Source organism: Papaver somniferum, chromosome 1, assembly GCF_003573695.1.
Source record: "Papaver somniferum cultivar HN1 chromosome 1, ASM357369v1, whole genome shotgun sequence".
NCBI lineage: Eukaryota > Viridiplantae > Streptophyta > Magnoliopsida > Ranunculales > Papaveraceae > Papaver > Papaver somniferum.
The window spans coordinates 83,585,205-83,597,676 of NC_039358.1; the positions used below are offsets into that span (position 1 = coordinate 83,585,205).

The following is a 12,472-nucleotide window of genomic DNA, read 5'->3' on the forward strand; positions in this document are numbered from 1 at the left end:
GCATCCTCACTCATATTTAAAATCTCTACGAATTCATCTTCTTCGTCTAAGACTATTGTTTCTAAATCGCTAGACTCTAAAACATTATTCTCAGAATATACTCGGTCCTCTAAATCATTATCAACTTTGTAAACAGGAAATACTACATCGTCTAAAACGAGGGTATCTCTAGTAAAATCCTCGTCCTTTTGAATAGGTGAATAATTATTAAAATTATTTGGATTTGAACTAGAAATAATATTATCATCGTAAAGCTCAATTGGAGTAACCATTTCCTGATCACTATTCCTACATAAGTATGATTCTCCATCAACACTATCCTCATCATAATAACATGAAAAAGATCGAACCTCATCAAAACAAGTAGTGATACCAATTCGAACCTCGTTATCTTGATTATGTAAATAACTATCTTCATTCTCAAGGGTATTATTGGATACACTATATTAGCAATTCAAGTAATTTCTAGCAATTCTTTCGTTCGTCTCAGCTATCCGCTTGAGGTGGTCTTCTAAAGAAGGTTCACTCATTATTATAGTTCTTTCGTCTATAATTATACTATTCATCTCAGCTAACTTACGCGTCGACTCAGCTAACTTCCTGAGGGACTCTTCTAAAGGAGGAATAGGAACAGAGGGATCATACAAAGGACTACTTTTCAATAGTTTGATTGTATCCTCTAGAGACGAAGAACTAGTACTATAATCTTCTTGCTCGTAATACTGATGCATGTGTGGATAGTAATTGGGCTCACCAGGGTATGAACCATATCCTTCCAAAGGTTGGCGTTCCCAACCACTATTCACACTATGGTAAGAGTAATGTCCATATTGTTCAGTTGGATAATCATATTCATTGTGATAGCTATTATAATACCAGTTTGACATCCTAACTGCAAGGGAATTCTAAACAAACACAAAGAAAGCTGACTCGACCACAACAAGCCTAATTTATCTAGCAAACAAAAATCATGATGGCTCCACTTAGATTGTTTCTAGACCAGCTTCTAATCCTTCGAAAGGGAATTCATTACAATTTAAGAAAACCCCTCTGGAATCAATCCGAGTCAAAGTAAGTTGAATAGAGGCGAGGGAAGCTGCATGAAGCTTTGATACCCAAGGCCTCACCGCATTACAAGGCGGCGCAGTCACGCATTCAACTCACAGAAACCATCATGAACTTTGAAGTATGTCTAAAAGAGTAACCAATATTTTTCGAATGACTTTCCTATTAAGCTCGTGACCTATCGGTCTCGTTCTAGTCAGTATTTTAAGCTTAGGTTCGCGTAGGTTACGTGTTCCTAAGACGGGAAAGAAGGAAACAGTGATGAAATCCGAGTCCTTATCTTGATTTGGCCAGTCCTTGCCCTTTACTAGAAAATTAAATCCGATTTCAGGTCATCATCATATATGCATACAAAATCATCCAGTAAACCCGCTGACAGGGGATTCGTGGGTGTTTAGAATTCTTACCCCCCGTTCCAGATGGGGGATGAACCGTTGAAGTCGACTCGGGCCACAACTCCTATGTCATGTACGAACCCGAGGGGCCGAGGGGATATTGTAATCGCCATCCTTCCCTGTGCAGTTTATATTTGAAACTACCCTTCCGTAGGGTTTAAAAAAAAATATTAATGTCCAATGTCCAAAAATAAAAGTCCAAAAAGAAAAAAAAGGTCCAAAAATAAAAGATTACAAAAATATAACCCTAATTACAATTTCTAAAAATAATATACAAAATCTTCTTCTTCACTCCTTTTGGATTTCTCTTTTCTTTCCTTTTTTGGCTTTCCCTTTCTTTTCAACACTTTCTCCCCTTTTCTTTATCTTAGCTCCAAATCTGAAAGCAAACAAAAATACCAAAACGCGTAAAAAAGAACAAATAAAATAAAACCTATAAAAAAACTTATAAACAAATCCGCGTCGGCGACGCCAAAATGATTATATTTTTCAATGATGTTGTAGTAAGATGATTCGTTCACTCAGATTTGTTGAGAATTTGTTTTAAGACTTAATAAAGAAAATAAGGAAAAATATATATACACAATTTGTCACAAGATGAAGAGACGCTGAGACGCGGGATTCCACTACTTTTCATATTGTTATGGTTCAGTCATTAACTCTAGACAATATAGCTCAAATAAAAGAAGTTGTGACTCTAGTTCTTTGCCAAAAATAGATTTCGTAAAATATTATTTGTAAGTTAAAAGCATGACGCATCTAAAGTATTTAGAACTAAGCATGCGACATCTAACAAAATAACAAATAATTAATAGAAATCATAAAGCAATTAAATCTATGCAAAAAGTCAATAAAAGAATTAATTCATTTACCACAATCATGAAAAGTTGCTTCCTCCGTTGTCCCAGTGATGGGGTCTAGCTCCGCATGGTGAAAACACACTCAAATGAATTTTTCATTGCTCAAAAAGGTGTTTACAAGGAGAAAATGGAGAAATAATTCAAAATCGGGTTTGTAACAATTATACTTGTTACAAACCAGAAAACTACTATTGCTCTAAGAATGTCTCCTGAACTACGACCCTCGGCTGTGGGTCGTGACCACTGTAGCATAAACGACTGTCCTTAGGCGTCCAATGAGTGGGTCGATGTTCTTCGTTTTCTTCACAGCAGCAGAAATGGTGGTTTCCTGCCACTTGATTATCTCGACTTTCTGATGCTCTGCAACTCTCCCAAACTCTTCATCCCCTTCTCTGAGTCCCGTAACACCTATATATACTCTCAGTACCTTCAAATATCGCATTAAACAACAAAATCTTCTCTCATAACTCGGGAATATTTTGTTTCCCCCTTTTTTTTTATTTTCTTCATGATTTCGTATCTGCAGCTGTCACTTATGCGTATAATATCTCCACAATGCCTCTGTTGCGACTCAACATACTCCAAACACACACAGAACACATTACGAACACAGTGTAACTCAAGCAGAACCCGTGAAGAACTCATGTCCTCTGTTTGCTTCCCCCCAACGATCCAGCCCAAGTTCCTTGATTCCGACGACCATACCAGGCTTGTTTAGTCAATTCAAGTCCAGACCAACGAATTTCTCCGATTAAATCTCCTCAGAAATTGCCCAGAGATCGAACCCTAAAATATGTTCTTCGCTGCAACTATTCTCGCTAAAATCTGAAATTCAAATTAAGAAGATGACCTCCCCTTATCCTATACGAGTCTGCCAGTAGTAGTTTCCCTGGAAATGGGTTACCCCTTAGTAATTGCTCCATCAGTAAGAGGACATTCTGGCTCTAGGACTAGTTATAAAAAATGAAATCTTTATTTTTACCGAAATGGACTGAAGCACATCATAACACAGATGGTACAAGAATGTGATATATTTCAACAACATAAAGGATTCACTTCTATTTCAGCTAGACTCTTACAACCATTACCAGTGGCTGAACAAGCCTGGAGTGGCACTAACATGGATTTTATTTTTGGTTTTCCAAAATCTGAAGGATGAGATATCATACTGGTGGTGGTAGGCATATATACAAAGTACAACCACTTCTTAGCACTCAACCATCCCTACACAACAACATCAATGGTAAGGTATTTCTAGACTCAGTTATTAAGCTACACAGATTACCCAAAACCATAGTGTCTGATAGAGATTGTGTATTTTTGAGTAAATTTTAGCAATCTATCAGGAATGTGCACATCTCTGCATTTGAGTACTACTTATCACCCACAGAAAGATGGTCAGACTGAAAGGATGAATGCATGCCTTGAAACTTATTTAAGATGTATGACCAGTTACAAACCTAGTAAGTGGGTATCTTGGTTATCATTGGCTGAGTGCTGGTTCAATACCAGCTTCCATAATAGTCTTAAATTGACCACGTTTGAAGATTTATATGGGTATGCTCCCCCAGAATTTAATGTAACTTCATCCTATGCTGGAGTTAATCTAGAGGCAAAAGATTATTTTCAGCAAAGGAAAGTCATGGGACAAGTACTAAAGGGTGTTCTTGAGGAAGCCCAATATAGGATTAAACAACAAGCTGATAATAAGATGACTGAAAGAGAGTTCAAGGTAGGAGAACTGGGTATATTTAAGGTTACAACCCTATAGACAGTCATCATTACATCTAAGGAGAAATTTGAAGCTTGAACTAAGTTTTTTGGCCCTTATAAGGTGCTAGAGAGAATTGGAAAGGTGGCCTACAAGCTGCAACTACCCCTGAATCGAAGGTACATTCTACATTTCATGTCTCTCAGCTGAAGGAAAAGCTAGGTAGTGGAATGCTTCCCCAAACTACACTGCCAAATCTAAATAAGAACAAGCAAATGAAGATTACCCCCTTGAAGATTTTAGCCAGCAGACAAGTTAAAGAAGAACAAACATAACATTATTCAGGTGTTGGTTCAATGGGAGAATTTATCAGTTCAAGATGCTATTTGGGAGGACAAGGACTTCATGGCACATCGGTTTCCAAAGTTGATCCTCGAGGTCAAGCATCTGGAGGAGTAGAGGGTATTTGTTAGTACTCAAGCTCATCTTGATTACTAAAATTAGTCTTGTTAAGGGTTGTCCACTCTGTTTATGGTACCCAGTAATTATTAGTCTTAATTCAGTTAATTAGATGTTTTTAGTTGTTGTTGTGCGAGTCACACGAGTTGTATTTCTAGTTATCCTTTTATTCTCTTTTTGTAGCTGTGAGGAGGACATGAAAAATTAATCAGAAAAATTATCTTCTCTCTAAAATTCTACTCTTCGCGATCCAAATCTCTTTCCTTAAAGATTTCGATCTGTTTTTATGCTAACTTGTAAAGTAGATCCCTATAAGAATCCGCCTCCTAAGGCTACTTCACATACTCATCCCTCGTCTCGTCCCGTCCAAATTGTCCAAATTCTTAGGAATAAGGGTAAGAGAAGGATTTTATTTTTTTTGAACGGAGAAGGGATGGGATTCAAGATTCCCGCCCCATACCCTAGATATACCGAGCACCATCCACAAAGAAATCAAGGTAGACTGTTTTTTATCAAGGGTCGATCCGTAACTTTAAGGCTAACGGTGATCATCGAAACACCCTTCATGATCCAGTACATCTCGGTGATCATGCTAACTAAATTGTCCTGTAATTTGGAAGTGTTATATATGGAGAATGTCGTTTAGGATATTGTAGAAATATGTTTTAGCAATTTAGTTATTAAAGAGAATTTGTTTTCTTATAAACCCAAAATCAAGATTTGGAGGGTTATAACCAATTTACTGTACACCATAAATGCTCAGCATTGCGTCCACATTATAGTCGAGTATAACTAAGTAATTGTTCGGGAAATGGCTGGTACTATATACAACCAAATGGAACAGTAAAGATAGTTACAGAATTAGAGATGTCTACAAAATCTATCAAGCAACATGCACCGCATGGGGCGTTTACTTAAAGTCCGCAAACAAACAATTTGACGTAAGAGAGTGCATCATCAGCCTTTTTCCATGGTTATCAGAACTCAGAAGATTCTTGTACGTACAAAGACTGAAGACAAGAAAGCAATCTATCAAACTAGATCTGTCAATAATGCTTTTTCTTATGGACCAAATTTCAAAATGATCTTTCTTCCCCATTTCTTCTGATATTAAAATCTTTAACCTCAATGAAAATAATTGCCTATAAGTAGAAGTAAAATCTCTTAAAAAATCTCTTTATCATACTCAAAACCCAAGTTTCAATCACTTCATTCGTTCTATACAAATTTTTTAAGTTTTAAAATGGGTTCTGAAACTATGACCGGTCATCAGCAGCTTCATGTCTATCTGTTCCCAGTCCCAGCTCAGGGTCATATGATTCCAACGGTTGATATTGCAAGACTACTTGCTGCTCGTGGTTTAAAATCTACTGTAATCTGTACTCCTCTTAATGCAATTTCCGTTTCGAAAACAACAGAAAGAGATCGACTATCCGGTCTCGATATCAATGTTCAAACCATTCCGTTCCCTGCTGCGGAAGTAGGATTACCTGAAGGAATTGAAAGTATGGATAAGCTCACTTCTCCTGAGATGGTTCCCAAGTTTATGATTGCTATTGCATTGCTTCAACAACCATTTGAGCAGCTTTTGGAAGAACACCGCCCAGATTTTGTCATTGCGGGTATGTTCTTGCCATGGGCAACGGAGTCCGCAGCTAAATTTGATATTCCTCGAATTGTCTTTCATGGAACAAGCTGCTTTTCACTCAGTGTCGGAGAGAGCTTAAGACTTTACAAACCTTACGAGGCAATCAGTACCGATGCTGACCCAGATTCCTCATTTGTGATCCCGGGTCTTCCAGACAAGATAGAGATGACCATGGCACAGTTACCAGACAATGTCAAAGTTAAGAATGTGTTCTCTGAGATGATGGAAAAAGTAAGAGAATCCGAGCTAAATAGCTATGGAATCTTGGTTAACAGTTTCTACGAGCTGGAGCCAGCTTACGTCGAGCATTACAGAAACATCTTGGGAAGAAAAACTTGGCATATTGGCCCTGTTTCGCTTCGAAACACTGATACTTCAGATAAAGCTCAGAGAGGAAAGGAATCTACCATTGATGAACATTATGTTTTGAACTGGCTGAACTCGAAGGAACCGAATTCCGTTCTTTATGTTTCTTTCGGGAGTGTATCACGTGTTAGTAATGATCAATTGCTAGAACTAGCAATGGGTCTTGAGAATTCAGGATATTCATTCATTTGGGTTGTGCGGCAGATAAAGAACGATGATGAAGAGAGTTTCTTACCAAAAGGTTTTGAGGAGAGAATCGAAGGAAAGGGTCTCATAATTAGAGACTGGGCACCACAAGTACTCATTCTGGATCATCAAGCGGTTGGTGGATTTATGACTCATTGTGGATGGAATTCAACGTTGGAAGGTATAAGTGCAGGGGTTCCTATGATAACTTGGCCAATGTTTGCTGAACAGTTCCATAACGAGAAATTTAACACTCAAGTGATTAAGATTGGGGCCCCATTAGGAGCCAAAGAGTACAACATGTGGGTAGACGCGAAAAAAGTGTCACTAGTGAAGAACGAGACGATATCAACGGTGGTCACTCAGCTGATGGGTGACGGAGAAGAAGCCAAGGAAATGAGACAACGAGCTAAAGAAATTGGCGAAATGGCCAAGAGGTCTGTGGAAGAAGGCGGTTCATCTCATACCAACTTGACTACTTTTATTGAGGAAATGAAAGTCTATTCCAAGAAATAAACCAACGCTAGCATGTTGGATGCGTTTATGTATGTACTTTTTTTTATCTTTTGCAAGATTTAAGCTGTAAGCACTTCTGAACATTTTAATGATTTGAAGTAACTCAACACTATATTATTATAAGTGTGAAAAAAGCAAAAATAAGAAGCTTAGAGGACAACAAGAAAACAAATTAAGATGATGGCTGCCATGAGGTTCCTAGATTTCCTTCTCTCTTAGTGGAATCAATTCAATGTTAGTACAATAAGAACTAACAAATGTGCCAAATTTAACAAATTATCCAGCTTCTAGAATGCAGATAGCGTTGACGTGATCTACTCATCAATGATAAGAGAGAGCCACTTATTTTGTGAGATGTGATAGTTCTATTAAGAGATATTTGCGATGCCAATTGCCGAAACAAGCTGAACCTCTCAATCTTTTATCTTAAAATCTAATAATTATTCAGCTTCTAGAAAGTCTAACATAGTAACATGTTACTTATGTCTCTCCAGGTCCAGGGTAGTAATAGTACAATGTTGTCGAGTGAGTGTCGACCTCTTCGATTCTGAGGCCGGGATTCATTTACCAACAAATAAGATAAATGATGTTCCTTAAAAAGTTTTTGGTAACAAAAATATTTCAATCTACTAATTGACTATTCCACCCGAGTCCCTGACCGGATTGAGGTCTATAGACACAGTAAAATGCAGGATGGCATAAAAGAGATGACAATTCAGAGAAAAAGTCAACCAAAATTGACTAAGGTTTAAATTGAGTTAGTATGAGTTGGTCGATGTATGGGGTACGAATCCCACTTGCAAAGTTCATACTACAACGTATATACATGGAGGACTCAAACAAAGTTTGCCGCCATTCATTAGATTTATAATGATTTAATTCGCTACTGGTCATGAATCTAACGAGAACATGGAATCTAATGAGAAAAACAAGTTCTTCGAATACTTAGGCAAGAAGTAAAGGTGACGCATGATGTTGCATCAGACCCTATTCGTGGTACAATTAAAAAATGCAGATGTCAACAAGTTGAACTTAGACAATAGAGACACAAGATTTTTCTTGATTCTACATTTTTTTTTAATTAGAAATGACCCTTCTCGGCTTCTCCCCTTTGCATTCTTCTATAATTAGTCTAAAATCAAAGCATTAATTCATCTCGTCTTTCTCTGTAATTCAAAACACATACTTATTTCAATCCCTTTTATTCCACTTCCAAAGTTAGCTTCAACTCCAAATAGAAATGGCTTCTGAAATTTCCCTTCAGCATCAACTTCATGTCTTCATTTTCCCTGCCACAGCTCAAGGTCATTGGATCCCAATGATCAACATTGCGAAGCTATTTGCTGCTCGTGGTGTTAAAACCACTATTATTAGCACACCTCTTCACGCGATAACCCTTTCGAAAACTATCAATCATGATAGATTATCTGGTCTCGATATTAATATTCAGACAATTCCATTCCCTGCAGTTGAGGTCGGGTTGCCGGAAGGAACAGAAAGTGTTAACCAACTTATTTCACCTGACATGATACCTAAATTCTTTTTGGCCGTTAGCATGCTTCATCAGCCATTTGAAAAACTCTTGGAAGAATACCGCCCAGATATTGTTGTTGCTGATATGTTCTTTCCTTGGGCAACTGAGGCAGCAGCAAAATTTGGCATTCCTCGGTTAATCTTTCATGGAATAAACATATTTTGTCAGTGTGTCGACGAGAACTTGAGAATTAACAAACCATTCGAGAGCATCACAGATGATAAAGAATCTTTTTTGGTTCCTGATCTTCCTGACAAGATAGAGATGACCAAGTCTCAAGTGCCTCAACATATTATTGGCGATTCCATGTTTAGTGCATTGATGGAGAAAATCAGAGAATCGGAGCAGAAGAGCTATGGAGTTTTGGTGAACAGCTTCTACGAGCTGGAGCCAGCATATGCTGACCATTACAAGAATGCTATGGGAATAAGAGCATGGCAGATTGGTCCTCTTTCGCTTCAAAATAGTGATAGTACATTAGATAAGGCTGAAAGGCGAAATGAATCAACTACTGAAGAGCATAGCGCTTTGAAATGGCTCGATTCCAAGAAACCAAACTCAGTTATTTATGTGTCCTTTGGTAGTATGTCTAAACTCCCTAATGATCAATTGACTGAGATAGCAACCGGTCTAGAAGATTCAGGATGCTCATTTATTTGGGTTGTGAGAAAGACGAATAGCGAAGAGGAAGAAAAATTCTTACCCGAAGGCTTTGAAGAGCGAATGGAAGGCAAGGGATTGATAATTAGGGAATGGGCACCGCAAGTGCTCATCCTCGACCATCCAGCAGTTGGAGGATTCATGACTCACTGTGGATGGAATTCTATTTTGGAAGGTATAACTGCAGGTGTTCCTATGATAACTTGGCCTATGTTTGCGGAACAGTTCTATAATGAGAAGTTAGTTACTCAAGTGTTGAAAATTGGAAGCCAAGTAGGAGCTGGGGAATGGAACGGCTGGATAGAAACGGCAAATGCATCTGTGAAGAAGGAGCACATATCTAAGGCAGTCACTCAGCTAATGAGTGATGACGGAGAAGAAAACAAGGATATGCGAAAGCGAGTGACCGAACTTGGTGAAAAGGCGAAAAGAGCTGTAAAAGAAGACGGCTCGTCTTATGTTCAATTTACTGCTTTGATTGAGGAATTGAAAATGTCTAAGAAGTAAAATATCAACACTGACACGCAATTACATTTCATTGGATACTGATGTTATGATTTATGAATGAATTTTTGTTTAAGATAAGGCATGTGAATTAGATATGCAACTGCTGACAAGTGTTTCTTCAACTCCTTATAAATCACAAATAGCAATAACAAAGCTCACTAGTCAACCAACAATGCATTTGCCACTTTCTTGTTGTCCCTCATAACTCAACCATGCATGAAAGATATATGAAATTATGAATCATTCATGGCTTACTGAATTCTAGCAACTGCTATATAACCAATTTCAGTTAACCAAGCTGGTCAGGGCTCGATTTTCATGCTTAAAGTTATAGGTTTGATTCCCAAACTAAAGGTTTGATGAGTTATGAATTACTCTATGCAATGGTTATTGTGTTGTTTACAAATCATTCCTCCATGAATTCTTTTACCCAAATCTCAAAGCTCACTTATGGAGGTCTCGTCAACAAAATTAACTTCCAACAATAAGTTAGCCATTAACTCATTGGCGGTGTGATCAATAACAAATGTGAACACCAATCTAAATTTCTAATCAGTATCATTAGAAACCCCAAATTTATGCCCTGCTACTCATCCAATTCATTGAGAAAATAGGGACAATTATAATACCTTATTATCCAAGATGAAGAAGATAATAACCCAGTAAAACTTTCGGAGACTAGAAACTGCAACAAACAAAATATTACCAAAATCAACTCTGAATCATCGTAATAATTCAAAAAAAGAATAAAGTGGTTGAAATCAATAGAGAAGAAAAGGGAATACGAACCTAAATCCAGATTAAACTAGTTTTCCTTTCATTGATGATTTGGTTTAGTGAGCCAGTAAAGGAGACTGAGAGGATTTTTCAAACTAGAAAAGGAGATTGAGAGGATTGTTCTAAGTTATACTTACGGAATATTATTTCAGCTTGAATGAAATGAAAATTATCATAATTAGATACATTCTGGATGACCAAGACTCTTGAGCAAGCTCTGGGCAATTTTAGGGCGATTGGTCATGCGACGTTGACTCAGTCAATCTCAAAAAATGTCATCATCTTCTTCGATTAATTTTTATGGGAATGTTATATATGCCCCTATTATCCATGGGCTTAGCACAAATACCCTTATCCATTATGTATATACCCCTCACATTCCACAAGTAAATAAAAAAAATATTTTTATTCCAGTTTTACCCATTAAACCAGATTAAGTTTATTTTGATTTCCATTTCATATCTCAAAACTCCGCCTCTCTTATGTTTCAGCCACCTCTTCCCCTCCCTTCACCGCTGCCAATATCACCACCACAAAAATCGATCGAACAAAACTCCACCACCATCATCTCCATCGCCGCCACCAGCACCAAAACTATTTCGAAGAGAACAACCAGTTCTCTTATCTTAGGAGATGCAGAAATCAATATCAATTGAAAATTTAGGAGATGAATCTGGTTTTAGATCTCAATTTCTGGTAATTTTCGGTTTAGATTTGTTTTTAAGATGGGTTTTGATGATTGAGTCTCGTTGTTGATGAAGGGGATCTGAGATTGTGGTCGGGAATCGATGACGAGAAGAAATTGTGAATCTGTAATGGAAATGGAAACCAGGGTTTGAGTTGTTGTTTGAGCTCATGGAAGAGATGGATGCGGTTGTTGTTAGAAATGGAATTCGAATTTATGAATATTTAGGGTTGGATTCTGATGCCGGGAATTGAATTGAATTAAATTGAACAGTGGAAATTGGAATTGAGGTGTTGTTTAGTGGATGTAATGGTGAAGCTGAAGGCTCGGAGCAGATGATGTAGTTGCAGGAAATCCTACAATACACCCCTCGTATGATTTTATCGTTGATCAGCCTATTTTTAGGTTTACACTCTTAATTTTATTGATTAATTTCTGAATATTCTTACAAGGAAAATAAAGAAATCAAGAATGATCTCTGCTCTCAACTTTATCTCTCCTATTTACTTATCTCTCACTCAAAAAAGATCTCCCTTTCCTTTACAACTCGAATGACTATTTATAAGGGAAATACATAGTGGATGACAGCTAATCTGTCCTTTATTTTCGGATATGGTTTGCGACATTCTCGCAACCTTACAAATGTTGACTTCGCAAGATTTCTAATTTTCGCGAGACTATCACACCTTTCTCATGATCCTTGCTGATGTCGTTTCTGAAACTGTTCTGCGACGCTTTTGTGCAATACCATTGTTAACTTCGCTGAGACATAACTGTTGCGAGATTCTGATCCTACAGATGACATTGGATTTTGACAGTCAGTGTTGGTGAAACTGGGAAGCTGCAGGTTGTTGATTGATTGAAGGGGGAATGTGTGTTTGCTGTTACAGATGGCTAGGTCAAGAATGCAACAGTGGAGGATCTGGTGGTACTAATGGAATTGAAATGTTTATGCAGTGGAGGATTTCCTGCAACTACATCATCTGCTCCGAGCCTTCAGCTTCACCATTACATCCACTAAACAATACCTCAATTCCAATTTCCACTGTTCAATTTAATTCAATTAAATTCAATTCCCGGCATCAGAATCCAACCCTAAATAT

At 37.6% G+C, this 12,472-nt stretch overlaps 2 protein-coding genes across 2 annotated transcripts; both read left to right on the forward strand.

Annotated features, from left to right (window-relative positions):
- The first annotated feature begins 5,555 nt into the window (after positions 1 to 5,555).
- Positions 5,556 to 7,329, forward strand: LOC113292710 (scopoletin glucosyltransferase-like). The gene has a single exon (XM_026541584.1). The coding sequence runs from the start codon at positions 5,734 to 5,736 to the stop codon at positions 7,204 to 7,206; it is 1,473 nt and encodes a 490-aa protein (XP_026397369.1). The 5' UTR covers positions 5,556 to 5,733; the 3' UTR covers positions 7,207 to 7,329.
- A 757-nt stretch (positions 7,330 to 8,086) lies between these two features.
- Positions 8,087 to 10,000, forward strand: LOC113292719 (scopoletin glucosyltransferase-like). Its single transcript, XM_026541592.1, has one exon. The coding sequence runs from the start codon at positions 8,447 to 8,449 to the stop codon at positions 9,905 to 9,907; it is 1,461 nt and encodes a 486-aa protein (XP_026397377.1). The 5' UTR covers positions 8,087 to 8,446; the 3' UTR covers positions 9,908 to 10,000.
- The last annotated feature ends 2,472 nt before the right edge of the window (positions 10,001 to 12,472 follow it).

Bases quoted from the DNA above. Each gene is read 5' to 3' on its own strand.
- LOC113292710 (XM_026541584.1), top strand. From the start codon at position 5,734: ATGGGTTCTGAAACTATGACCGGTCATCAGCAGCTTCATGTCTATCTG.
- LOC113292719 (XM_026541592.1), top strand. From the start codon at position 8,447: ATGGCTTCTGAAATTTCCCTTCAGCATCAACTTCATGTCTTCATTTTC.